General features: G+C 51.8%; 4 protein-coding genes across 9 annotated transcripts in view; 1 reads left to right on the top strand and 3 right to left on the bottom strand.

Moving 5' to 3' along the window:
• LOC147167804 (phospholipid-transporting ATPase ABCA1-like) overlaps nucleotides 1-2631 on the bottom strand; it is a 29341-nt gene extending 26710 nt beyond the window's left edge. The window contains exon 1 of one of the 3 annotated variants that reach the window (XM_086086882.1): nucleotides 48-2631. In XM_086086882.1, the coding sequence (XP_085943008.1) occupies nucleotides 48-252 (205 nt within the window). In that variant the 5' untranslated portion in view covers nucleotides 253-2631. The remainder of the gene's footprint in view (nucleotides 1-47) is intronic. The other 2 variants (XM_086086883.1, XM_086086884.1) reach the window with 2 other exon arrangements.
• slc44a1b (solute carrier family 44 member 1b) lies at nucleotides 2044-13787 on the top strand. 3 transcript variants are annotated; one of them, XM_086086892.1, is made up of 16 exons: nucleotides 2044-2351; nucleotides 4156-4245; nucleotides 5433-5575; nucleotides 5656-5792; nucleotides 6460-6553; nucleotides 6635-6804; nucleotides 7177-7266; nucleotides 7338-7483; nucleotides 7569-7755; nucleotides 9423-9591; nucleotides 10237-10393; nucleotides 10506-10589; nucleotides 11191-11328; nucleotides 11401-11637; nucleotides 12217-12953; nucleotides 13025-13787. In XM_086086892.1, the coding sequence occupies exons 1-15, from the start codon at nucleotides 2271-2273 to the stop codon at nucleotides 12583-12585; spliced, it is 2292 nt and encodes a 763-aa protein (XP_085943018.1). In that variant the 5' UTR covers nucleotides 2044-2270; the 3' UTR covers nucleotides 12586-12953; nucleotides 13025-13787. The 3 variants fall into 3 exon arrangements, with proteins under 3 accessions (XP_085943018.1, XP_085943020.1, XP_085943019.1); XM_086086894.1 differs by having other exon boundaries at nucleotides 2045-2351; nucleotides 12217-12315; XM_086086893.1 differs by lacking the exon at nucleotides 2044-2351 and adding an exon at nucleotides 3555-3937.
• An 812-nt stretch (nucleotides 13788-14599) lies between these two features.
• Nucleotides 14600-16291, bottom strand: LOC147167802 (leukotriene C4 synthase-like). Of its 2 annotated transcripts, XM_086087711.1 has the most exons (5): nucleotides 15976-16291; nucleotides 15410-15509; nucleotides 15269-15339; nucleotides 15062-15185; nucleotides 14600-14716 (listed from the first exon to the last, which is right to left on the bottom strand). In XM_086087711.1, exons 1-4 carry the CDS (start codon nucleotides 16289-16291, stop codon nucleotides 15067-15069), a joined length of 606 nt encoding a protein of 201 aa, XP_085943837.1. In that variant the 3' UTR covers nucleotides 14600-14716; nucleotides 15062-15066. The 2 variants fall into 2 exon arrangements, with proteins under 2 accessions (XP_085943837.1, XP_085943836.1); XM_086087710.1 differs by lacking the exon at nucleotides 14600-14716 and having other exon boundaries at nucleotides 14801-15185.
• Nucleotides 16190-26683, bottom strand: maml1 (mastermind-like transcriptional coactivator 1). The gene is made up of 5 exons (XM_086087709.1): nucleotides 25352-26683; nucleotides 22545-23834; nucleotides 20546-20824; nucleotides 19948-20077; nucleotides 16190-17802 (listed from the first exon to the last, which is right to left on the bottom strand). Exons 1-5 carry the CDS (start codon nucleotides 25700-25702, stop codon nucleotides 16910-16912), a joined length of 2943 nt encoding a protein of 980 aa, XP_085943835.1. The 5' UTR covers nucleotides 25703-26683; the 3' UTR covers nucleotides 16190-16909.
• Between the last annotated feature and the right edge of the window lie 402 nt (nucleotides 26684-27085).

Genomic DNA, 27085 nt, shown 5'->3' with positions numbered 1-27085 from the left:
GCCGAAGCCCACCTGAGCCCAAAACACGTCATGAAAAGTCCACTTACCGCCAAGTTGCTCTTCTTCTTCGTCGTCGTCGTCGTCGTCGTTGTTGTTGTTGTTGTTGTTGTTGTTGTTGTTGTTGTTGTTGTTGTTGTTGTTGTGTCGCGTTTGTGCGTCGGTGCGCTTATTCTTGTTCTCTTCGAGTGAAGTGAAGTGAAATGAAACTCGGCTGGAAATGGGAAGTCTCGGCATTCCGGAGCGTGCCGGCATGAGTTCGTATGAGTAAGCACACGCGCGACTTCCGCCCGCACCTTCAAAATAAAAGACTCAAACGACTTCCTTCAACGTTGGTTTCACATAAATAGTAAAAAAAAATAAAAAATGTCGGCAAAATTCACCAAATTAACATCCAACATGGAATCACGTCAATCTTGTGTACTAAGTTGTTTGACTCCATGACAAGCGAAATAGAGTCAAAGAAGTATGGCCATTATTTTGTCAAATGCATCTCACTCGCCGTACTTGTGATTTGCGGATTCCTTCAGAATAAGAGGGCAAGCTCCGGCTTGGACTCAAATAGTAAAACGTCACTACAACAAACAACAACAAATGCCAGCATTAACTATTAGCACCATCGCCATTCGTCCTAACTATTGACACATTTCATGCTGCTCAAAGTACTCTTACACAAACCATGTGTAACATTTGTCAAAGTGTAAAGATAAGATATAGATAAGAAAAGATAGATAAGCGACAGGGACAAACGTGACAGATTGACACCAAAAGATACAAAGGCGCTGATATCCGGATGCATCCGATACATGCAGGAATGTGTCCAACTTGATCCACCTCCAATCCTGCAAATGCTCCATTCTATAGAAAAAAGCCAAAAAGCAGCTCGCACATCATGAGTGAGACACGACAGACATTACGAAGCTAATGACATGGCGGAAAGACACCAAATTTGAATGAAATCCTGGTTGTAAACTTGAATGGCCTGCTTTGCCAGAAGGAAAAACCCGTGGCTGCGCTGGAATTGATGCCGACGACATTCGGGTCCCTCCAAGGTCCGTTCGTGGCCCGCTTGAGTTCAGCCGCTCACGTGACGCGGCCGACATTGTGGCGGCTGCGCTTCAGGATGTGGAGGCGCTCGTTCGGGAACCAGAAGGTCGGCTGTTTGACCCCCGCTCTCCACAAGTCGCGCGCCGTCGTGTCCTTGGGCAAGGCACTTGACACGCCAACGCGTATGGAAGGTGCGAATGTTTGGCGGTGGTGGGAGGGGCCGTAGGCGCACACTGGCAGCCACGCTTCCTCCCGTCAGCCCGCCACCGCAGCGCGGATGTGTGAGCGCATGAATAATGCAAGAAGAATGTGTCCGTTGTAAAGCGTGCTGTAGAAATCCAGATGTTGCGTCGTCTTGCGTGTCCTCGGATGACGACGGTTCAATAAACAAACAACAAAACAGAGGTCATTGTTTTGGGCCGTAAAGAACTGCGGACTACTGCTAGCGAACACTTGCGGTCCGTATCTGGTCTGTGTCCGTCAAAAGGGAACATGTTGATGGATTCGGTACCGGACTTCGTGAAGAAGGAATCCGGGGTCAAGTTGGTCGCTGCTTTTTATGCTTGCCAGTCAAGTTGACGGCGAGAAAAGCAACGGCGGTCCCGCCGGCATCAAACGTGGAACTTTGGAAAGGATGGAAACGTTCATCATCCGCACGCTGAAATCTGATCGGACCGAACGTGGACGATTGCTCACCCCGCGTCAAGTGGACTGCCGTCACCATGAGGTCAAAGTTCATCGCCCGCTCGTTCGTCAATTTGCTGATAAAACGATCTTTCATCAATTCCATCTGTTGATTGATATTCCCACATTTACTTGATGCGCTTCCAATGTATATTTTGAAGTTAAAATGTGCTCCTCAAAACAATCAATCAATTAAGCGTTTGTCTCGTGCGCACACGCACGCACGCACGCACGCGCACGCACGCACACACACCGGCTGGTACAACAACGAACAAAAGGACAAAGGCCGTCTGTGTGCGATGGCATCAGCGCAGAGCTCGCTCGTTCTCTCGCGCCACCGACCGCCACACGCCGACGACCTCCAGACCCCCGGCAGCCTTCCAGACCCTCCCGGGCTTGACGAGTCGCTCCAGGACCTTCCGGAAGCTTCCCAGAGCGCCTTCCAAAATCACCTCCAAACCTTCAGGAGGCCTTTCCAAATTTCCGCAGTCCTTCAAAGTCTCTCCGGAACATTCTGAGACCTTCCAAGTGTCTCGGTCAAGATGGAGGCCGGCCATCCTCCTCCTCATCCTCATCCTCATCCTCAGCCGCAGCCGCCGCAGCAGCTTCACTTCAGGTTGAAGGTAGAAAAGATTGAAATTGAGGAAATAAGATGTTTATTGCTTGACCCCCGTTTTGCTTGACCTTTGACTTGGCTTCCCGTTTGTAATTTTCCAAACCTTCTTCTTCATCCGCATGTCATCACTTGATAACATGCGGCGCCATCTTGTCGCCCGCTCGCCTCCCCACATGATGTCATCGCTAAGGTCACGTGAAGATGTCGCATCATCAAGTCATATTGCAGATGATCACGTGATGGCGTCGTACAAAACAGCCATCAAACATTTTTCAGATTTTTTTGGGGGCGCCGGAAATGAAACTTCCTGCTTCCGACGAAATGGATTTGTTCCCTTCATTTACATTTGTTTTCACTTGTGAAAAAAATTCTTGGAATATTTGTCACAAGTGAAAAAAAATGTAAATGAAGGGAACAAATCTATTTCGTTGGAAGCAGGAAGTTTCATTTCCGGCCAAGTGGCGGAACGGAACCGTCACTCGCCTACGATGCAAATTGCCGTGGGTTTGTGTGAGTGAGAACCAAAAAACGAAATAAAACAATTCTAGTTGCATTTCCAGCGATGACGCGCATGTCGCGCTTCTCCCGGATTGCACGAGCGCACGTCACACACGGTGGCATTTTTGTCCCGGAGATAGAAAATGACGAGAAATTGTCGCATGCGGAGAACTCGCTATATTCAAACGAGGTGAGTTTAGCACAAGTGGCAATGCAAGATGGCCGCCAGTTGTTGTCATTACAGCATGTTGGCATCATTGTTTTGTCTTGTTTCAAATAATCAATAGAAATAGAAGAATCAGTCCAGATGAGAGGCGAGGAAAATAAAGGAGTGGGAAAAAATCAAATCCATTAAAAAGAAAAAAAGAAAAAGGTTATGCTGCAGCGTGTTTAGGGGCCGAATCAAGGATTTATATAAAGTGATTGAAATGAGTGAAAAGGATTTTAATCAACTGCAAACAACAACATCAATACCAAATCTCTCTGACAATGTAGCAGAGAAATCATATTGCAGATCGAAGGAAGGTTTTGATCGATTGGAACGTGATCGGGTTCTTCAAAGCGAGAACATCCGAGAAATGGACACGAATTGAGAAGAGTCGCCTTGTTGCTCGTCGGAGGCCTGCCCGGTGACGAATGACGATAAAAAGCTCGTCACGGATGGATGTGAAGCGTTTGGCGAAGCGGCGGCATCGAGGCGCCCCCCGGCGGCGGCTCAGAGTACTGCCGCGGCAAGCGGCTCGGCCGAGCGGGCTTTGTTGTTGTGGGAGCGCGCATGCGCAATGCCGCGAATGGCCGCTGCGCTGACATCCCACCAGGAAGTGAAGCGGCGACCAATCTTCCGACGTTTTTGGACGACCAGGCACCGACGGACGGCGGCTACCGGCCCGGACTGCACTCGCTTCCGCTTCCGGCTTCGGCCTTTCTCGCGGGCCCAATAACCCGCCCGGCCGGCCGCCGCCTGTCCTCTGCCCCCCCCCAAGTGGCCCCCCCGGCCGTCGGCGCTGCTCGTTTCGAGCCCCGTCACAAGGCGCGCACGCCCCCCTCCCCCACCACCACCACCCGGATGAGATGGGATGCTGCGGGAGCGCGGAGGTGAGCTCGGCCCGGTTCGGTTCGGTTCGGTTCCGTGCGCTCGCTTCGCGCGACTGCAAGAATCCCGCCCCTAAGCCGACAATAGCGCTCGCTGTTTGTTTATCCTATTAGCCGCAGGGTCAGTCGGCCTGCTAGCGGCGCGTGCGCATTGGTGCGCGCGCGCGCTCCTCCGGAGTCCTGGCGTGCGTTGATTGTGTGCGCGCGTGCGTGTGTTGCAGAGGACAAAGAGAGAATGGAGACCACTGGAGGAGCGAAGCTGCACTGACCTGCCCTGGTTCCTGCTCTTCATCATCTTCTGCGTCGGCATGGTAACGCCCCGAAACCTCCCGAAACCTCCCGAAACCTCCCGAAACCTCCCGAAACCTCCCAAACCTCGTCTTCGTCATCCTCACCTTAACCTGGAAGCGGGGCTGTCAAACGTAGGGCCGGCGGGCCACGAGCAACCCGCGGGCAGGTGCGATCTGGCCCGCGGGCTCGCTTCTTTTGGCCGCTGGAGGGCGCGCGTCGACGATGCGGCCGCAGGGACGACTGGTCACGATTTGACGCCTGATCGTCAAATGAAGCCGACTCGGTCGAAAAAGATGCTCAACGTCCGCCGAGATCAAAAGCTCGGGAATGTCCCAAAGCGGCTCCAGTTGCATTTTGCCGCCGTCGGGCCAAAAGTCAGAAGTCGCAATTTGGTACGTTTCACGTTTTTCGCAAATGGATGCTGTCGGTCGCGCCGATGTGAAAATGTGACCGGAGAGCCGATAGGCCGAGACTTCTGAGGCCGCCATTTTGAAACCTCTCTCAACAGACCATCTTGTGCATTTACACAATCGAAATTGGGCAACATTTGCGACGCTACGTCGTCGAAACGGAGGATTTGCGATGATTTCAATTTGTTCAACAAGAGCACAAATTGTCGTAAATACGCGTTTAGCCGAAATGCTTAACGACGTTTACGGGAGCAAACGTGCGGATTTTGTCACGATCGAATTAGAACTAATTCCTCTGCCAAATCGAATATTGGCCTCGAAGCAACAGAGATAAAAGAAAAAGCAGCGTCCACTCGCCGCTTGTTCATTAGTTCGTAGTTTGTTAATAGTTCAATGACAGTCGATCATTCCAGTATAAAGATTTTCCATATAATTTATTATTATTATTATTAACTGTTACAAGAACGCTCAAGAAAACGTACCGGACAAAAACAAGCTCTCTTTTGGAAATGATTGCATGAAGTCTCGCACAAAGTTTGTCTCGCACAAAGTTTGTCTCGCACAAAGTTTGTCTCGCACAAAGTTTGTCTCGCACAAAGTTTGTCTCGCACAAAGTTTGTCTCGCACAAAGTTTGTCTCGCACAAAGTTGCGTCTTTTTGCCAAAATGCTCAAATCAATTCTGCCGCACATCCCACCGTCATCGGCTCATCAATGAAACCTTCGCTGATTGGTCGAAGCCCCCGAATGGGCGGCGGCCTGAAATGACTTTTGCCGGCGGTTTGTTGTCGTCCCTCAGGGCAGCGTGTGCGCGTTCACGGTGGTGTCGGGGGGCGCGGCCCGCCTGGTCCTGGGCTACGACAGCTACGGCAACACCTGCGGACGGCGGAACCCGCCCCTGGACGGCGTGCGTCTCAGCGGCCTGGACCACACGGACAGGAAGTCAGTGGCGGCTCGCCGGCTTGCGCCCGCCGCCGCCGCCGCCGGCCGCGATGACGACCGTCTTGTGGCGTGCTCCTCAGGTTCGTCTTCTTCTTGGACCCGTGCGACATCGACATCGTCGAGAGGAAGATGAAGTCGCTGGCGCTCTGCGTGGCGCTCTGCCCTCCGCGCGTCCTTCACACCTACCACGACCTCAAGACCTTCGCCGTGCTCAACGGTGAACGCACGCACACGCACGCAGACATCCAACGACGCGCTTGAGGACATTTTGAGGGCAATTTTCTAAGCGAGCACGAAAACACTCGATTGTTTCTTCCTTCACTGCAAAAACAAAACAAAACGTCACCAAAGTTGCTTCGAGTTGACGATTGTTTGTTTTCACCAAAACGTCCCAAAATGTCAAGTTGAAGGCAAACGTTGCTTCCTCGTTATGTCGCGCTCCAACAATCAACTCATTGATGATTCGATCGACAGCTCGTTTGATAATCGAGGAATCTCATTTGACTTCAACTTTGCGAAACGAACGTCTTGGATTCGTGGCACGTTCGTTCGTTGGTCGTCTTTCAAAATTCGCTTTCGAAACGATGTCGAACATTTTGCCGCATTTTCTGATGGATGTCGCGAAGCAGACCGGGAACTGAATCATCATCATCATCATCATCATCATCATCATCATCATCATCATCATCATCATCATCATCACTGTTTGGGCACGCTGTCAATTTGAGATCATGGAAAACTCGACAGTTGCTGAATGAGAAAAATGAGAGAGAAAAGGACGAGATTTGCGACGGGATGAATTGTGAATTGAAAGGAGAAGAAACACGACGATGATGACGATGATGATGATGATGATGACGACGACGGGGGCGTGTGCATTTCAGGTTCGGAGTTGTGTTCGTACGAGTTAGCGGGTCACAAGTACCCCGGCCTCCCCGAGAGGTTCGACAAGTGTCCCAAGCTCCCCGTCCCGCCCAGGTAAGCCCGACCAACCATCCAAAATCCTCAGTTTGTCCTCTGACCTTTGACCTCCCCGTCCGTCTGCCTGCGCGTCCCCAGCAAGCCTTTGCCGCTGTTCAACCGCTGCACGCCGGTGGACATCTCGTGTTACTCCAAGTTCGCGCAGGCGGTGGTGACCTTCGTCGGCGACCACTCCTTCCTGCATCGTCTCATTGCCGGCGTGGCGGCCAGCAAAGAGGTCATCGTGGGACTTTGCCTCCTGGCGCTCGGTCAGTCCGCAAACGTCGCGGTCGCGACTCTGACGCCGCGTCCGTCTTTGCCTCGACGACCTTGACCGGTCTTCCTCCGGCAACCCATCCGGTTCTGGTGTGTCCGTACCCGCTTGTGACCGTCAGAGCGTTTGACTTGATGTAATTATATGGCCGTTGAAGCCGCGGGGCGGCCATCTTGCTCCTCCCATCTCGCCAGCAGACGACGGTATCAACTATACGGTATACGTACAGATGAGGCGTGTCCGGCTTTCGTTGGCTTTACCGGATAAAACGGCGAACGGTCAAATTACAAGTTATGTGCTGTGATGTGAAGTCCGCCTTTTCCTGTTACGCTTAAGACTCAACGCCATTTGTGTGTGCGTGTGCCAGTGCTGTCGATGTTGCTGACGGTGATCATCCGCTACATCTCGGCGGCGCTGGTGTGGATCCTCACCTCGCTGACGGTGCTGGGGTCGCTCGGTGAGCTCATTTGCGCTTGTCCTGCTTTCGATGAAAAGGCCGGCGCGCCCCTAACAGGTGTGGCTTCTCAGCCGGTACCAGCGTCCTGTGGTGGTTCTACGTGGACCACCGTCTCCACGGAAACCACACGCAAAGCCAGGCGGCCGACGAGGACGGACCGGGTCGGGACGAGCAGCAGACCTTGCTGGTCTATGCCGTCGCCGCCTCCGTCTTCACGGTACCGACGCCGCGCCGCGCCGCGCCTCAAATATTGATTCTTGATCGTGCCCGTCAACCCGTTGGCCGTGTTTTGCGGCGCTCAGGTGATCCTGCTGCTGCTGATGCTGTTCATGAGGAAGCGCGTGGCGTTGGCCATCGCGCTGTTCCACGTGGCCGGAAAAGTTTTCATCCACCTGCCGCTGCTCACGCTGCAGCCCTTCGTCACCTTCCTGGTGCTGCTCGTCTTCTGGATCTACTGGATCCTCGTCCTGCTCTTCCTGGGAACCAGCGGTACGTCAAACGCACGCCCGCTAGCCACGACGCCGTCGGCGGGATTTTTACTGGACATTTGAGGGACTATCCAGGCCCACAAAATGGAACGGGTCCGAGCGGACGGAAGAAAATCTTGAAGTCTATGACTTCCGTTGCTAAAAGCAAAAACAAGCTATCGTCGCCGAGCATCTCAACAATGCGTGACGGCACTGCTAAAGTGACGGCACCGTGCTAAAGTGACGACATTGTGCTAAAGTGACGACACCGCGCTAAAGTGACGACACCGCGCTAAAGTGACGACACCGCGCTAAAGTGACGACATTGTGCTAAAGTGACGACACCGCGCTAAAGTGACGACATTGTGCTAAAGTGACGACACCGCGCTAAAGTGACGACATTGTGCTAAAGTGACGACACCGTGCTAAAGTGACGACATTGTGCTAAAGTGACGACACCGTGCTAAAGTGACGACACCGCGCTAAAGTGACGACACCGTGCTAAAGTGACGACATTGTGCTAAAGTGACGACACCGTGCTAAAGTGACGACACCGTGCTAAAGTGACGACACCGTGCTAAAGTGACGACACCGTGCTAATGCAGAAGCAATTGCTAACATGCTAACCTTGGGCAGGCAGGATCGCAATCGATGGGGAAGCTTTTGCGGTCGGCTACTTTCACCAATGAATGTTCTCGGAACATGCTATCACGCTAATAGTGCGATGCTAACATATAGCGACTGAGGAGCGAACGCGCTGAGGTTGCGTAACTCAATAGCAATACGTTGTATTTTAAATATGACCATGTTCCCAAAAACCAGTTTTAACGTTTGTTTTGATGCGAGAGCAGACAGAAGGGTTCGATGCAGCCTCGGAACTGAAGGGAACGCTCAAAGCAATGGTAGTTATGACACAAACGGCCAGCAGGTGGCAGCAGAGTATACGAGATCAACCAGGGGACATGTTGAAAAAAAACCCCTCAATGACTCACTTTTCTAAACAGATTTGTGAATAATGACGAAACTTCGCTCTATTTTAATGCTAATGGCTGCAAAACACAAGCAGATAGAAATCGACTTTTTTTTTTTCCTGATGAAAAAAGAAACTCATCTTTCTCTCGTTTCCTTGTTTTTATAGCAATAGAACACATTATTCTGTAGGCTTGCAAAAATCCAGTCAAACAGCCAGGAGCGAAGGGGGTTGCTTCAGTGAAAATGGCTGCCAGTCAATGAGGACGTGTTGACAGATTCCCTTGGAGTTGGAAAAATCGTCTTTTCAAATGATTTCGATGCGTATTAAGAGACGAACGTCGTCGTTCCAAAAAGCGCTCGCCTTAAATCGATCCATTTGCTAATATTGCAAAATGGCGGTCTTCTCCTCAGAACTTTGGATTCTGACAAAAGAAGATTTCTTGCCGTCAAGATTCTGAATTGGCAAAGTGCGACTTTGGACTTTTGGAACGACAACTTTACTCTCATAACTTCCTTTTCTACAAATTCTCAACTTGAGACTTTTTCTGCTTGTTTAATTGCGACCAATCTGAAGCGGAGTTAGCAACCCGACGACTTCCGTCTATCGGCGGGCGGAGGAAATGGCGGGCGGGGGGGGGACGCGACGGGCCGCCGCCGCGTGTCCGCACTTGCCGACTTTAGCCGGCGAGCTAGCATGCGCCTGCGTTGCCGCCGCAGGGGAGGCGGTGCACGACGAGGAGGCGGGGCTGACCGAGTTCCGGCTGACGGGTCGCCTGGAGTACCTGACGTGGTTCCACGCCGTGGGCCTGCTGTGGATCACGGAGTTCGTCCTGGCCTGCCAGCAGATGACGGTGGCGGGCGCCGTGGTCACCTACTACTTCACCAGGTCAGTCCGCGGACGCTCGGCGCCAAACGTTTGGATCGGTCGCCAAACGTTTGGATCGGTCGCAAGCCATCCCGCAAAACAACCGCTCGATCAACGCAGTCAAAGGCAAATGCTTGAAATCCAATCAAATTCCTGCCCCGCCACATCTGGTACCGCTTTCTTTCCTTGCTCGTAACTCAAAAAAGAGAATTTCCACCTGAAAAAAACTCCAGTTAGGAGAAATTCTTGAAATAAATCAATAAAATCAACGCCATAAATGATGAACTCTTTGTTTATGCGCCACCAAAAGCGTTTGATCAAATCTGTCACTTGCCGCTCGATTCGCAAAGTTCTGCGGTTGTGATCGCTTTCAAAGATGATTTCATGTTTTGATCGTTTGTTCAATAAAACACGATGAATGGAACTGCATTGGATTCAATTCTAAATGTAAATATTCGCATTTTTACGAACGCGCCGATTACGAGGAAACGTTTCTACTCTTTTGCAACGTCGATGCCCGGCAAGCGTCGCCAGATGCTAATTGTTAGCTCGTAAGCATGGCGGAGTTTTCAGGGCGACGGCAAGCCGACGTTTGCCAGTTCGGACACTTTCGGCGCCAAAGCCCGATTGTGATGCGCTGGCGTGCGTCCGTCGGCGCGTTTGCAGGGACAAGAAGCGTCTTCCGGCGTGGCCGATCGTGCGTGCGGCGCTGCGGCTGCTGAGGTATCACGTGGGCACGGTCGCCAAAGGGTCCTTCATCATCACGCTGGTCAAGATCCCCAGACTGCTCCTCATCTACGTGCACAAGCAGCTCAAAGGAAAGGTAACGGCGCCGCCGGCGGAGCGGCCGTGCCGGCGGAGCGGCCATGCCGGCGGAGCGGCCATGCCGGCGCAGCGGCGGCGAGCTTGGCTAATGCGCACTTGTTGTATTTCAGGAGAACGCGTGCGCTCGCTGCGCGCTCAAGTCGTGCATCTGCTGCTTGTGGTGTTTGGAGAAGTGCCTCAACTATCTCAACCAGGTGAGTCGATTGTTGAGTGAGTCGGACTTTTCCGACTTCAAACCAGGAAGTGCGAACGGGAAGACCCCCTTGAACTGGGAAATTGCACTTTTCAGCTTTTGCGTCAAGCGTCTGTGTTGGCTTTTGTCCAAGACTGGCCAACAATTTTCTTCTTTTGGTGCTGCTGATCAAGCTCGCCAGTGTTGCGTTTTTGTCTGGAAGAAGGTCACAAACGGCTGATGGTCACCACTTTGGCTTTTTCCACCCGACGATGGCTTCCTTCACGGACGCCGACGGCTCTTTGGATCTCGTTTTGACGGCTCCAAGAAGCGTCTCGTAACTTTTGCTCCCTTCAAAAGTGTGCAGTTGAAGCAGGTGACCTTTGACTCCACCTGAGCTCGAGTCCATCAAAGGCGCGCTGCATCCCAGATGAAGGATTTGTTTTTTGTCGCCGTGCCTCAAAAGCCTCAAAAGACAGAAAGCGAGGATCCTCCATCGGTAGCAAGGAAGGTCAACAATCAAAAGAATGACGGCGGCGGCGGCGGCGGGCGTCCTTCGGAGGCAACAAGAGGACGGCGGCGTCCAAGTTGTTGTGATTTCAACTGTGTGTCTTTCCCGCCAGAACGCGTACGCGGCCACGGCCATCAACAGCACGAGCTTCTGCACGTCGGCGCGAGACGCTTTTGTCCTGCTGGTGGAGAACGCCCTGCGCGTGGCCACCGTCAACGCCGTGGGAGACTTTGTGCTCTTCCTGGGGAAGGTGAGCGTTCGCTCGCTCTCTCGCTCGCTCGCTCCTTGGTTACGCCTCCGCCTCCGTCTGCGTCCGCGGCAGATCCTGATCGTCACCAGCACGGCCTTCGCCGGCGTGCTGCTGCTCAACGCGCGCCGCGATTACGCCGAGTGGCTGCTGCCGCTGGTCATGGTTTGCCTGTTCGCCTTCCTGGTGGCGCACTGCTTCCTGTCCGTCTTCGAGATGGTGGTGGACGTGCTCTTCCTGTGCTTCGCCATCGACACCAAGTACAACGACGGCACGCCGGGAAAGGAGTTCTTCATGGACAAAGCGCTCATGGTGAGTCCCCGCCCACTTTTGCCCACTCAAAAAAATGCAATCAAACAACGGAGAACCCGAGGTCCGCATTCAGCGCAAACGAGGCCTTCCGTCATTTTGGCCGCACGCGCTCTTGCGGCATTTACCTTGAAAAAGGAACCGGGTTACGTTTCAGATGATTTGATTTGAAGCGGAAATCAGTTCACGCGATAACGGACGAGCGCGTTCGTTTACGTACGTCATCGACATTCGCGCTATGGAGGAGCGAGCGCGTCGCCAACCCAAGACGCGCGCGCTTAGGACCGCCCCCTCATTTGAATAACATTCGGTCCTGGCAGTTTGGATCAAAACTGCCAAAATTCCAAATAAATAAATGACTAAAAATAAAAATGGATATAAAAAATAGATATCAAATTCAAAAATGACATTTGTATTTATTGATGTCAATATATATTTGTTTTTATTTCCATTGATATTTATTTTTTTATTTTTATTTTTTCCCGGATTTCGAGCGTCGCCATTCAGTTTTATTTCCGCAATTGTTGCAAATTGTCATAAAGACGGAAAGCGAATAACACGTTTGCGACTTTTTGCGCGCAGGAGCTGGTGGAGCGCAGCCGGCGCACGGAGCGAGCGGCCGGCCGGGGGCGGACCCGAGTCAAGGAGGCGCCGTCGGAGGGGGCGGAGATGAAACCCATGGTGAGTGCGGGAGGCGGGCCGGGGGGCGGGGCCGGCGTGGGCCTGTGTGTGGAGTGGGAGGAGCTGGAGGAGTTCCAGGTCTACTACCTCCTGGTGGCCGTCTTCCTGGACTGCGCGCTGACGCCGCGCGCCGACTTCCTGCTGTGCCTCAGCCACGACGTCTTCCTCTTCCTGTGCGTCTACCTGCCCACCTGCGGACTCTTCCTCTTGGGACGCCTGCTGGCCACGCCCGACTCCGGCCCGTCCACACTCCCTGGCCCCGCCCACTAATCCGAGCGCCGGCGGACGCACGCCGGCGCGCTAACGGCTACGTGCTAACCGCCTTATCGTCAGCATCGCGGTGGCGTTCATCTTCGGGCCCGTCCGACTGATACCAGCACGAGAACCCGACGGGCGCCGATACATTGTTTTGGATGCTAACCGTCAGCAAACACTTTCCTCTCTTTCTTTTGCGACACACGTGTCGATTGGCGGATGTGTCAAAGCGTCGCCACGTAGCGCCAACCGCTTTTGCCTTAAGTATCGCTGGCTGGTATCAGAACAGGCCCTGTGTCATCCATTTAGTTTCTCCTTTTTTGTGGTTTTCCATTACTACCTCTTCCTCCTCATCATCATCATCATCATCACGGCACCTGACGGTACGCCACGTAGCCGCTAGCTAGTCCACAATGCGAGCTGATGTCTAACCACGTGTCATTTCCTGTTTCAGGCTCCCGGGACGAGTTCGGCTTGACCGAATCGAAAGCAGTCGTTGGGACTTGTTGAAAGAAAAAGAAAAAAAGGAGTTTTTTTAGCAACGTGTAACTTGTTTACTGTCTTTTCACTCCAGGAAAACGATATTTTAACAATAACAAGACGACGACGACGTAACAAGCACTTTATATGGAAGCACTGCTTTTGTTCTTGCTTTGATCTTTTTTGATGAGACTTTTTGGGGGGGTTTGGACCACACCCACCCGGACGATGACGGCGATGATGTCATCCACGACGACGATGACGTTTATGTCTTCCGACGGGAGGCGCTAACGTCTCGGACAGGAAGTTGGAGTGCTTCAAACAGGAAGTGGCGCGGTGACGACGATGACGGACGAGCAAACAGGAAGTTGAACTTGTTGGATCAGGCGACCTGTAAAAGCTGGACTTTTTGACAGCGTCCGCTTCCCGTCAGCCGATTGGATGGTTGATGATTACTTTGACGACCAATCAGAGGAGAAACTCGGCCTTGTCAGAATTGTGACATCACGGCGCGCTTCCTGCCTGGTGGCGCCGAAGCGTTCCGACGGGATGCTGTCATCGGGCTCGTCGTCGTCAAAGTCGCGTGACTCAAGCGAGCGTTTTTGCTCGCTCATCACATTTCTTCTTCTCTTCCTGGAGGTTTTTGGGATATTTATGCTTTCTTATATACATTTGGGTTGGTTTTTGTTTTTGTTTTGTTTTTTAAGAAAAATAGTCCAATAAAAATCCAAACCGTGTGGCTCGTCTTGCTCTGACTTGAGTCGTCATGTGAATTTCTCCGGAAGCCATTTTGAAAAGGTTTGCCGTCCAGCGCTTCAAAAGGAGGCACGGGAGCCTCAATTTGGTTTTGTTTGTGCCAAATTCATTTTTGGCAAGCAAATCCTGAAGTCGGACTCGTGTCGAACCTGATCCCGCTTGGCATTGCAGTTTGGTTTGAAAAGTGAAAGGCGGCACATTTGGCCTGCTTTCCAATCCCGTAACATTTGCAATGTTGTCTTGATCGCGATTATCCAAGCATGACGAAGGCTGAGCAAAGAAAACGTCACGTGATCGGAACGCGGCCTTGAAAACGTGATTGTACTTGCAAATTGGCCGTCCGGCCATCGGTACCAGATCGTATCGGGGTCGCCTATCGATGACGTCACGCTTCAGGACTGGACGCTGGACGTCAAACATTGGATTGGATTGTGCTTTCGTTTCGCGGCCACGACGACGACATTCACATCCGTTGCTGTGATTGGTCAAAACAAGAGTTTGGTAAGCATCGTCCAATCAGCTCCAAGTATTGCACAGAATGTCCCGCCTTCTCGCAGCAAATCCCTGTGATCGAACCCTACCATTGAGGTACATGTATTCAAATTTGACGCGCAACACCTTTGACTCAAAACATTATCCGTTTCAAATTCAAAAATTGCAGCGTTAATGTTTGTTTTGTTGAAAAATGCCATAAAACACACAAAGTTGCCGCATTCAAGTTGAGCAGATCGCATTTTATTGGTGCCTGAGGTGGAGGCGGCGACGAGTGCCGCCGGGTCAGGCGGCCCAGTGGGCGGCCCAGTGGACGGTCCAGTCGACGGCCAGTCGCCACAAGGACGCCGAGACGCCGACGCAGGAGAAGCCGACGAGCAGCCACAGGAGAAACGCGCTCACGTAGAGCGCGCGCAAACTGCACGCAAAGCGCACGTCATCACGTCGCGCAACGTACACGGGCGGCCGCGCTACAAACTCAAGTCTCATCGCAAAGCGTCCTTCTGCTTGCAAATCAACAACAACGGTTTACACCTCTAACCCCATATATTAATAATAATAATAATAAAAAATGACCATAAAGGCATACAGTAATAGAATTCCAAGTGTGGTGACGAGTGCACCACTCATTCTGGTGCGCACCTTGGCCACAAGGGGGCAGTACATGAAAACGGAAGCAAGAAATTAAAAAGGTGGCATTTGCTTGTCATGTGACTTGAGCTCGTAAGCCGGGTCACTCTTATCTCAAGCACCGTGCACTTACATGTCCTAATAGTGGTGGATGATGACGTCACGTGTTACTGACCGTTGCTGGGGCGACTCGACGTAACCTTGAAAGTAGCGCAGGCGGGCCAGCACGTACGATGCGCCGCACACGCAAGACGCACCTGGGGGACACGCACGCGCACAAAAAGATGCTTCAGCACGCCCGCCTCCTCCACGGCGGTGGGTACCGTAGGTGACGTCACACCTTGGCTGAAGAAGACGCCCGACGTCCACAAGACGGCGATGAAGAGCGGGAAATATTCCGAGCAATTGGCTCTGCCGGTTGGTCATCATTAGAAGCGAGCGAGCGAGCGAGCGGCGGCGGACGACGTCATCACGCACTTACTGAGCTCTGAAGACCCTCTCAAAGTGGGGGGGTCCACTCGTACAAGGGGGGGACACGCTGTACTTCCTCCGGGCGCTGATCACCTGCAGGGAGAAGTAGGCTGCGCGCGCACGCCAACATCAATCGAGTCCCTCACACTTGGACTGATAGAATTGTGAAGACTTCCATAGACGTAATGCATTGCCTAGCCCCGCCCCCTAACCCCAAGCATCAAAAATGATTGCCTAACCCCATTCCTTACCCTAACCTCAACAATAACCCAATTCAAACCTGAACTCTCAAACCAAGTCTTGACCCTCCAAAAGAGGTCTTGAGTTGTGAGGACCGGCCAAAAATGTCCTCAATCTGTTGCTTCAAGACGTGTTTTGCTCCTCAAATGTGAAATGTGCAAGTACACACACACGCTATCGACTTTATTTTACAAACAAGGCCGCACACAACACACAATTGACACGCGCACAAATAGTTTGTGATGGTTGTTTGTGTCGCACACGAACGAATGACCAGCACAAAAGTACACACGTCAAGTGCGCACGGTTCGACAACGCGCGCCATTTGCGGCTCACCTTGCTCCAGGACGGCGGCGACGGTGACGGCGGCCAAGCCGGCAAGTTGCTGGTGCTGCTGCTGGTGGTCCATGGCGTCCGCTCCCGTGTGCCGACAGCCAGCCGACCCCTCCCCTCCCCGCACCTGGACACCCTCCAGTGGGCGGGGCCACGCGCACCGAAGGACAATGATTAGCAAGGCATGCAAAAAAAACCACAACGCGCTGCAAGTGTGTAGAGTCCAAATAGATTTACACAACAATTTTCTGGTTGAACACAAACATATCAAAAGTAGAAAATACTTACAAAAATGGTCTGCCATATATAAAAATAACATCTATGTCCAGATGGAAACCTTACATACAAAAAATAGATTTCGGAACATCAACAAACAAATATTGACAGCGACGGACGAAAACCCCTTCCGGCATTGTTGTCAATTTTTCAAAGTTTGCCGTCAATCGCCAACAAAATGGCGGACCGCCTCTGCACGCGACGTCCCCTCGCATCTGACGTCATGTGACCTGCGTAACAACGGGGTGCCGCACGATCTCCGGAAAAAAACATGGCGAGTCAACGCAGCTGTTACGCAACTTGCAGAAACGACGACCGTCCACATAGGAAGGTTCGACGGATTCTTTATTCGTTTCCCCAAACCAAAACTTTAGAGGCATAAACGTGAACGGATTGTGCGGACGTCCAAAAGAGCAGTTGAACTTTTACAAATGAACAAAATATAAATGATTGATGATATCATTCTTGGACACAAGTAGTAGATTTAGCGCCGTTTTGGCCCGTAGACCACCAAGTTCGGCCCCCCCCCCCCTCGCTCGCCTCATGAATATGAATGAATTGCGCCGACGCATCGTGCGGCACCCATTGACGTCACGTGACACGTTACGGCAGGTGAGGCGTCCCGCGACGCACGTGCGCCAGTCTTGGCGTGCGGGCACGTCTACTGGTGCGAGGCGAGCAGCTCGTCCAGGTCGGCCATCCACTCGTGCGCGCTCTGCCCCTTGAGTAGCGACTCCACCAGGTCGCTCTCGGCGGCGAAGCTCCCGGCGGCGGCGTTGTAGCCGAAGGAGAGCTGCTGCTGATTGGCCGTCCTGCTGACCTGGTAACCTTGGTTACACGCCAGGCCCTGCCGAACGCCGCCGGCAGGCGCGCCGAACGCCGCCAGGTCGGGGAGGACGTTCTGATTGGTCGGGTGGTTCTGAGCGGCTTGTTGAGTCTGAGGCGGGCCCAGGCCTTGCGGGTTGGGCGGCGCCCGCTGCTGGGCGCTCTGCATCATGCCCGCCACGGGCCTCCCGGCAGGGTTGGCGTTAAAAGTGGCGGCGCCGGCGGCCATCTTGGGGATGCGAGGCTGCTGCTGCATGTGGAAGGCGTTGGGGGCGTTGGCGAAGGCGTTGGGGGGCAGGCCGGCATTTGTGGGCGGCGGCTGCTGCCACACGGCGTTCTGCATGCTGGCGGCCATCTGCTGCTGCTTCAACATGGCGGCAGCGGCGGCGGCATTGGGTTGTTTGTTGAGGTGCTGCTGGGCCAGGAGGTTGTGCCTGTACAGGGGCTGGCGCTGCTGGGCAGCGTGGCCGCCGCCGCCGTGACCGCCGCCGCCGTGATGGCTCATGCTGTTGTACATCGCCTGCTGCACGTCCACGCCGGCCCCGCCCCCGCAGGACGCCAGCCCGATGTCCGCCTGGCTCGCCGTCGGGGGTGGAGCCCCGCCGTTTGCCGGCATGGCGCCGGAAGCCATGTTGAGTCCCATCATGCCTTGCGGCTGAGGGAACATGCGCTGGCCGGAGGGGGCGGGGCCTCCCATGGAAGACACGCTGGCCAGCGACTGCGACGAAGCTGAGGGCGGACAAACGGCGTAATTAGTGGCGAGCGCGAGCTGCTTAGAATGGTTTTCATAATTGCGATACAAAAAATGGCAGTGTTGCCAAAATAATGCTTTCCATTTATTTATGTTTATTCATGTCGATTTGTAGTCGTCCAGGTCACCAAAAACAAACAAGGCAGCTGGACTTTAGCTAGACGTTATTTTAATCATCCATCCGGGAATATTTTTCAATTAATTGATTTTTTAAAAAATGGTTTTAACTAAGATATTCCATAGCATTTTCCCGCCAGACCAGAAGCAGTACAAGTTACATTGATAATTAGCCGGGCTGTCAAAATTAAAGTGTCGACTCAAATTCATTCAAATGCTTTTGCTTTTAAAACTGAAGTCAGCGTGCGGTCAAACATGGACGAGCCCGTCGGGCCTGACATTCTGCTAACGTGGGAAAGTGAGGCAGCCCGACAATTTGCCAGATAGGACCAACGACCCTTTGAGAAGAAATATGCTCGTATCATCACATTTACACGAGGGGGGGGGTGACATTATCAAGTCAGTCATTTTTATTCATTTATTTCAATTTGCATTATTACTCGGATTGCTGTCGTAGAACGTACATCATTTATGATATCTGTCATTATGGAGCGAGCCGTGCAGTGAAAACACCCGACATAGCCTGGACATCATTTGAATTCCTTGTATAAAAAATATAATATAATAACAACAATTACAAAAAAAATCGATTTATTTGACATAAAACTTTTTTAAAGTAGTGAATAGTTACTTTGCCAGGTAACGAGTTACTTTTATTATGAATTAATGCAATTACTAAAGCAGCGGAAGTGACTTTTTTTTTGCTAAGCAAGTAATAAGCAGCTCTCATTAATGACTTTTTTTTAAAGTAATGTTCCCAAGACTGAATCAATTTATGCCAGGACGTAACGTGCATTTTGTTGTTCCATCGTGACTTTGTCCTCTTTGCATAAAAATGAAAATAAAGAAGAAGTGAAGTTGACGTCAAAGACGAAACCGTCGCGTTGGATGCAAACGAGCTCACGGCCTCATTTGCATGGCCCGAAAGAACAAAAATGGTTGCGTGAAGAACACCGGGAAGTCCGTGGCCCAGAAAGTGCCGAGAGGGACGCCGCCATCGATTGCGTCGGTGCTTCGAGACGAAGCGTGTGAACACAAGCTGACGTTGAAGAAGGTGAAATACTTTTTTCATCTGATGCTTCTTTTCTTCATCCGTTCTCGTCCAAGACATCAAACGAGTGCGTTGTCGCCGACCTGCATCGTCCAAATTGCGCCAGGGTACGAGGCACCGCCGGAATTGGTATCACAGAAGTATATCCTACATCCTTCCAACATTTACGACGGTCACGTACGAATATTCGTAAGCAGACGTTACGTGCTGCGTTACAGCCACGAACGGAGAACGGCAACAGGATCGAAAACGTCTGACAGGAGAAAGTGGTGGGTTCGTTTGAGCGTTGCCGCGATCGTGGACGCATTTCTTCCTGCTTTCTTTTTAACAAATGAAGACTGCGGCCTCTGAGAACATCAGACATTTCACACGCAATTGTGTGAAAGAGGACAACGAACTTGGCGGCTTTCCCGTTGAAGGGCGTCACGCCGAAGTCCAGCATAACGATGCCGCCATGTTGCTGCTTTTATACGACACGCATTTGATGGCGTCAGCAGTTCACGGCGCCAATCGCCCTCGCCATTCCTTTGGACTTGACAAAGTCTCACAAAGGAGTCAAATGTTGCGCTTGTAAAAAGAAAGAGTGATTTCGTTTGACTGAAGACTGGAAATTGCCCATCGATGTGAACGGCGACCAGTCGAGGATGTCGGCGGCCATCAAAGTGATGGAAAACGGATGTTGAGACCATCGCAGTTCGTCGTATCCGGCGTGGACGCTTTCAACTCGCAATGCAAGAAAATGCAAACATTCCTCGCTGGCAAACATGACTTGCATCGCAGTCTGCTTGCTCGATTTGCAACGCGTCTTTGGAAAGAGTTGTGCAAAAGCACAGTTGGTGTCGTTTTGAAGCACGTTCGAGAGAACTTGGATTGTAATATTAGTTTTTGTTTGTGCCTGGAAAAGCCCGCTCCGCAATCGATTGCATAATAACGATGACGATGTCGATGTCCTGACCTGTAAACTGTCCGACGGGCGCCTGGGGGAAAGCGTTCTGATTGGCCGTCTGCCCGGGCTGGTCCTGGTACTGAGGCGGGGGTCTGGTCAGGTGTCTCTGGAGCTGCTGGTCCTGCTGACGTTGCTTCTCCTGCACGGCAACAACACCGCAAGCGAGCGATCAGAGGGGAGAGGAAGTGGCAAATGGCTCATGATGATTGGACGCAAGTCCACCTGCGTGCGAGTGGACTTGCATCCAATCGGATTGTTCAAGTTCAAGTTCTCTGTTGAGGGACAAGCTGCAATTTGGGACATCTCCCATTCAATTCCCATTTATTTCCAAGAATGTGAAAATTGTAAGTCTATTTATACTAACGGCATAGAAACTGTGCAGAAAGTCATGAATGAAATTAATCCACCAAGAAAAATGAAGGACATTTTCCCCACAAATGACTTTTAGTAGTTTTATGAATGGACAATGTCGTTGCGGTTCTTTATGTTGCAATGTCGTCTGATTTTCAATTTGACTTTGACTTGTTGGCTGGGTTTCGGTTTTAAGTTGCGCAAGCTTGTTCCCAAGTGAAAGAATCCAAAGTGTGCGTCGCGAGTGCAAAGTGACCTGCTCCGCCATCATCTGCTGTCTCTGCAGGTACTGCTGCTTCTGCTGCTCCAGAATCTGTTGCTGTTGCTGTTGTTGCTGTTGTTGTTGCTGCTGTTGTTGTTGCTGTTGCTGCTGCTTGAGCGCCGCCGCTTGGCTGCCGAGGTAGGCCGCGTTACCGTGGTTACCCGGCATGGCGTTGGGCACGGGCGCCGCCGCCATTCCGCCGCCAACCGTCGCCGACGTCAGGGAGCCGGCGGGACCGGGGCCGTGCGGAGGTGCCGGGTACGAGTTCTGGTCCTGCAACAAAACAACACAGACGTCCACACAAGCACAAATTTAGTTTGCATTCACAGATTTGGTTTCCTCTTTTTGTGAACCAATCATTGTTGCTTATTTGGTAGCGTTGAATGCTCAAATAAAGAAGTGTGCAACAATGACTCAGCATCATGCATTTATCCAATGAGCAGCTGTTTTTGAAAATGGATCAATCAATGAAATCATTGAAAATCAGCTTCCTTCTCAACAGGACATCTTTTCCGATTTCTGTCATCCAGCATGAACGCAGACTTGCGCTCAACCAAATCAAACACCGACTTGAAAAGAGAAAGACGCTTTTGCTCGTTCTGTCCCGCTCAGACAACAAAACAAGTCACGCCTCGCTGCAAATGCATCCGCTTTCAATTCAACAAGCCCGGCGGATTTCACACTGACCAGATACGTCAAAACGCCTTAAAAATCAAATACAATTTGTGCTGCTCTCGAAAGTGTCGCGGCAAAAAGAAATCCGCCGTTCGGACTGCAGGTCTTGATGCTCAATTTGGATTGTTGTGTCGAATGACTTGCATAAAACAGACGACGTCACTCGCAGTGGAGCAAATAACGGCTGCAGCAACGCGTGCTCGTGTACAGCATCGTTCTTTTACGACCCGAGTCCGACGCATTTCCAGTCAACTACTTCTAAAAAGAAATCCTTCAATCTTATATTATAGATCGCATTCTCCGCCATGACGCCGTTGTTCTCGCTCCTGCCCGCAGAATGGCGACGTCTGTGGCTTCCCAATGATCTAAAGTTGATTACAGGTGACCTCCGGTCACACGGAGTTCACGTGGAAAAAACAAACAAAAATAAAGATCAGCCAAGTAATTGTTGGAATAACCGATTCTCAAAAGATATTGTTTGTGACAGCCCAAGCTGCGACCGACAATTATTTGACTATTTTTTTATCAATTCAATCGTTCCAAAAAAAAAAAATCCATTCCTTTCTTCAACAACAGGACATTATATCAGATAAGAAGATCGTACTGGTTTGGTGCGCAACAGCCGTCAAGAAACCAACAAAAATGTTGAACTTTCCAAACTTAAAGGTGCACTGTGCCGTTTAGAAATGTAATATTGTCGCTTTTTCGACATCACGCATGCTCCACCAATGCCCAGATGAGTACGAAGAGCCCTGATTGGTTTACTCTGACTGCACCTATACGTTTTGATCGTCGCTTTGTAGTAGAGTGTGCGGAGCCGCGCACGCCATAGCGTCTTTGGGGAAGGGAGGGGCGGAGTTTTGCTTATCTCATTTGAAGTCATGTCTTTGTTTGTCAACTGTGGCTGTCGCTTTAAGATCGCGCACCATGAACGAGCCTGACACAAATGCTGCAGTTACGCTTTGAGCCAGAGGTGGCAGTCGCGAGTAAAAAAAGTGACAAACTGCACAAAGATCCCTTAAAGAAAATGATTGCAAATGTCTTATTTTGAAAAGCACAACAACAATAATCAATCCGTCTGCTTTCATAGAGGACGACAGAAATGAGAGAAGATGAAATTCCGAACATTCGGACAAAGTCACCTTCAACGAGGTCCCCAAACGATTCATTGACGATCAAATATCTGCAGATTCTTTTCATTATTGATGAGTTGTCAATTAACGGATTCAAACGGATTCAAACGGATTCCACATTCCTCTGCAGTTTGCGCCCGATACACTTTGAAGTGGCAAACTGCAGATGTACGCGCGTGCGTTACCTGCGTGTGTGTCAGATGTTGTCGGAAGTTCATGTTGTTCTTCGGCTTCATTTGCTGCTGCTGCCTGAGCAGGTTGAGGAGGGCGGCCTTGTTCTGGTTCTGGCCGTTGGGGGGCCTGGGCAGGCCCGGCCCGGCCTCAAAGTGGGTTAGGGGCTTGGTGTTGCTGTAGTTCAACATGGACGCCTGGGCCCCCGGCGCGGGCGGGCGGTTGAGAGGCGGCCCCTGACCCGGGTGGTGGCCGGGGGCCCCCGGCACATAGCCGCCGGCCCCCGTCTTGGGCGAGCCCTTGGCGGGCTGGCCGGACATCAGCCGCTGCTTCTGCGCGGCCGAATTGAAGTCCTGCGGGTACAGGGAGGGACTGGCCGCCCCCAGCGGGCTCTGCGAGGGGGCGGCCATCTGCGTCCAGGGCGGGGGGTGCGCGTGGGGGCCCCCCTGGCCGTGGAAGTTGGCGCCGGCGGGCGGTGTCTGTTTGTGCTGCAGCTGGCTGTGCAGGTGCTGCGCCCGCTGCTGCTGGGCGGCCAGCTGCTGAAGCTGCTGGGCGGGGGACAGGTCTTTGGCCAGGAGGTGGTTGGGGGGCGGCGGGTGCGGCCTCGACGGCGGCGCGGCCGGGGAGGAGGCGGCCGCCGGAGAGCTGGTGGGGTGAGGAGGGGCCGGCCCGGAAGACGTCGAGCGGACGCGAGGGGACCCGGTGCGCGAGTCCTGCTCAAAGGCGGACGGGGAGAACTCGGCTTTCACGCTTGCCAAATCCAGAGGGAGGAGACTCTGCGAGGACTGGCCGCCGCCGGCGCCGCCGCCGCCTCCTCCTCCTCCTCCTCCCGAGTTGGGCGTCATCTCCAGAGGGTCTTTGCGGTCCTCAAAGCCGTCGTTGAGGATGTCCTGGATGTCCTCGTAGGCCACGGTGCGGTTGAGCTCCTCCATGAGGTCCGACCACTCCTGCTCATCTAAGTTGAGGTCCGGGAACAGGTTGTTGTTGTTGTTTCCTCCCGCCAACGGCGGCATGATGGGCAGGATGTCGTCGGGCTCCTGCTTCATCTCCTTACGGTGGAAGTCGGCCGCTGCCGCCTCTTTAGCGCCGTCTGCCGCCAAGTCGCCGGCGGGCCCCTGGGTGCCGTTGGAAGCCAGCGCGTCGCCCAGGCCCAGCTTGGAGTCCATGGGCGAACCGTTGGCCTTGGCGGCGGCATCCATGCAGGCCTTCTTGTTGGGCGGGAAGCCGTCCGAGAAGCCGTTGACCTGCTCGCGGCCCAGGGGAGAACCGGCGCTCTCCAGCTTCCTCTTTACCGTCTCCTGCAACTGCAACGGAAACCACAAACGGCATCCATCAAACACATATTTGCGACCGACTTCACATCGGATACGTTTCACTCACTCTGCAAACATTTGTAAAAAATATTGCGAGGGGTCTACTGGGTTTACTTTTTGTATTTTTGGAACCTACTGTCAAGATGAGAGAAAAGGGTTTGGAGGTATCCATGAATGCAAAATAAAATCCCAAAATGGCAGGAAGGAACAGCCGAATCAGCCCCAGGTCATTTTCCTAAACAGACCTTTGATTAATTAATGTCCGTTGTAAAGCATTTCGTTGATTACAACTTGATCACGTGATTTCACCCAAATTCAAGGCATAAAGTTCAAAGTAGCGCTGTCAAAACTAAAGCGTTAACTAATTAAATAATGACAAAAAAGATTAATCACACTTTTCATTTTGACAGCAGATGATCCTATCTGACAGCGGATGGTTACGTTAAAAGTAGCATAGGTTGTTTACATGCATTAAAGTAAAACATTTAACAAATGTTTGCAATGACATTCAGAATATTTTTTTCATGTCAAACTTTCGGGGGTATTTTTTCCCCCCATTTAAAATTATGCAAGTAATTAACTGATTAGGAAAAGAGAAGGATGAGAGCGTGCAGTGGATCAAAAAATGTTGAAGACGTCCTCATGACATTAAATGTCGAAAGAATTTAAACATAACAGGTGCTCAAAAATGTTGATAAAAAGCCTTTTTAATTACGCGATTAATCATGATGAATCAAAATTCTAAAATGTGAATAATCTGATTACAAATGTAATCGTTTGACAGCTCTTGGTAATAAGGTTGTTTTATTTTTTTGCTTCAGCTTTCTTCAACCCTGAACCTGCTTTTAAATGTCATTTTAATGAGAGTATGTGAAGCATATTGAGTTATGCTGTGTATGAAATGTGCTACAAATCGGTCTTATCGTTTATTTATTTAGGTTTTTACAACCCCCAACAATATGAAATTGTTTCCCTTTCTTATAAAGCCCCCATATACACCGAAGAGTGCTCACATGCTTTTACAGTAATTAGCTCATGAATTATGATTGCATGAACTATAAATAACAAGATTTTAGCTTAATCTACAAGTGAGTCAAAAACACTGACATCGTTGGATGATTTTTAGAACTGGGAACGATCTTACCCCCTTCAAGTCATGTGACCTTTGATGAGCAATGAGCACTTGCGTGCACTTTTGGCGAATCAAGGAACAAGCGAGCGATTGAAGTTTCAGAACTTGAAATTCTGGTATTCTTTCTAAACTAACGACTTCATTTTTGGACCGATGAACCTCGTTTGATACATTTTTAATCGTGAACTAGGAACTGAAATAGTTCATTTAAAAAATGTGTGAGATGAACTTTAAACGAGATCTGGTCGAAAATGAATTTTCTCAACACTGGTAGTACTTTTCGGAATACGAGTGATGCGAGTAGAAGTAACAGTAGTATTGGTCACAGCAGCAGTTGTGATCCGAGCAGTGGCCGTTGCGCTAGTGTTGGACTCACGGCAATGAGCGTGCTGTTCCGGCTCTGCTCGGCGCCTCCTCCGCCGCCGCCGCCGCCGCAGTCGAGCTCCGCGCCGGCCGCCGCGCCCGCACCGCCGACGGGCGCCCTCTGCCCGACCTGATCCCCAGCGCCGGCCGAGGGCTGCCGGTGCTTGCTGGACCTCTTGGCCTTGGCCTGCAGGCAGCGCTGGTGCAGGGCGAGGGTCTGCTGCCGTTCCAGTTCCAGGCTCTCCCGCGCGGCGGCTTCGTAGCGGCTCTCGCAGCTGTTGTGATGCTGCCGGAAGTGCTCGATCCTCCGCCGCAGCCGCTCCACGACCGCGCTGTGTGGCGGTCTAACAAAATCCGCCATCATCAATACAGGTTCGGTCCAGAAAACGTTGACTGTGGCTGTCGTCTTTTTTTTTCTCGTGTGGCTGCGGGCGTCCGTGCGCCCTCCGACCCTTTTACAAAGCCAGCCGGACTGCTGGCTGCACTGGAGGCGACCTTTTGTCCCGTTAACGGTCTCGGGTCACCGCCGGGCGGCCGTGCGGCCTCTTGGCCGGGAAGCAGATGGAGACGCGAGGCCGAGCTTCGGGAGAACGAAGCGGCGAGCGAGAAGCCGCGTTCAAGTCGGCCACAACGCTAAGCAACGAGCGTATTAGCAGAATGTGTGTTGTGTTGACATGCTAGCACATTCCTCCACTCGCTCAAGTTGCACGAGCCGAACAAAGTGGCAAATGAAGCGAGCTCACGGGGCACGCGGCATGTTTCTGGAGGGGGGCGATTTCATGTCAACCCGGTGGCAACTTAAGTGGCTCGATGAATGTTAGCTGACCGCTAAGCTAACGAGAGCTAAGCCACTTGGGCGACTCTTTGGAGCGGACTTTCTTGTTGGCCAACTTCGGGGGGCTTTCCGGCTCGACTGGCGTACAAAATGGTGGACCTTTCGTCTGGGGGCGCTACGACAACATCGTCCAAGTGTGTCGAACTTAGGGACTTACTGTGAACGTGGGGCTGGCTGGGCCGCGCGCGCACTCTGCGGCATCTGGTGAGGCAACAGCTGATCCTCAACCCCGCCGCCCGGCCGCTTGCTCGGCCGCCCGCCTCCCTCCCTCCGTGTAGCCGCGGCTAGCTGCTCGGCTAAGCCTGCTCGGGAGGCTGCCTGCCCAACTCCCTACCTGGCGAGTTAGCTAGCTCCTAAACAAAGCATACTCGGAGCGGGCTCGTTGTCGGTCGGTCGACGAGGGTAGACGGCGATACTCCCGGTTTAGGTTCACTTCTGCCTGTGGCTCCGCTAGTGCTCGTCTATTGTTTTCCAGCGGACGGGCAGGTTGACGCCGCCATTTTGGTAACTTTCTCTTTTTTCTCTCTCTGGAGTGTAACGTCCATGCCCCGCCCCCTCGCAGTTGATGGGCAGCACAAGGGACCAATAGACGACCGCCGACGCTGTGCGTATGCGCATTGGATAACGGCCGGGTTACAATTTTTCGCTTACAATTTTGTTTTTCTACACTTTTTATTTTTGTGACTTAGATTTTGAATGAAATTTTCTTTAATAAGTTTGACACTTTTTTTTTGGTTACAAAACCCCCCAAAACAATTCACCTTTAAAGATACCTTAGGGATTTTTTAAAAGTTTTTTTTTTTACACTTAATTTTGGGTGATTTTACAATTTATTTTAAAACTAATTTTTGGTAGTTTATTTAAGAAACTTCTTGGAATAATTAGAAAAAAAATGTTTTTTGCTTTTAGCCA

Source organism: Leptonotus elevatus, chromosome 10, assembly GCF_054856555.1.
Source record: "Leptonotus elevatus isolate MCC_2025b chromosome 10, RoL_Lele_1.0, whole genome shotgun sequence".
NCBI classification, from domain to species: domain Eukaryota; kingdom Metazoa; phylum Chordata; class Actinopteri; order Syngnathiformes; family Syngnathidae; genus Leptonotus; species Leptonotus elevatus.
Note: the sequence above shows the minus strand (reverse complement) of the source record. Positions and strands in the feature narration are given on the sequence as shown.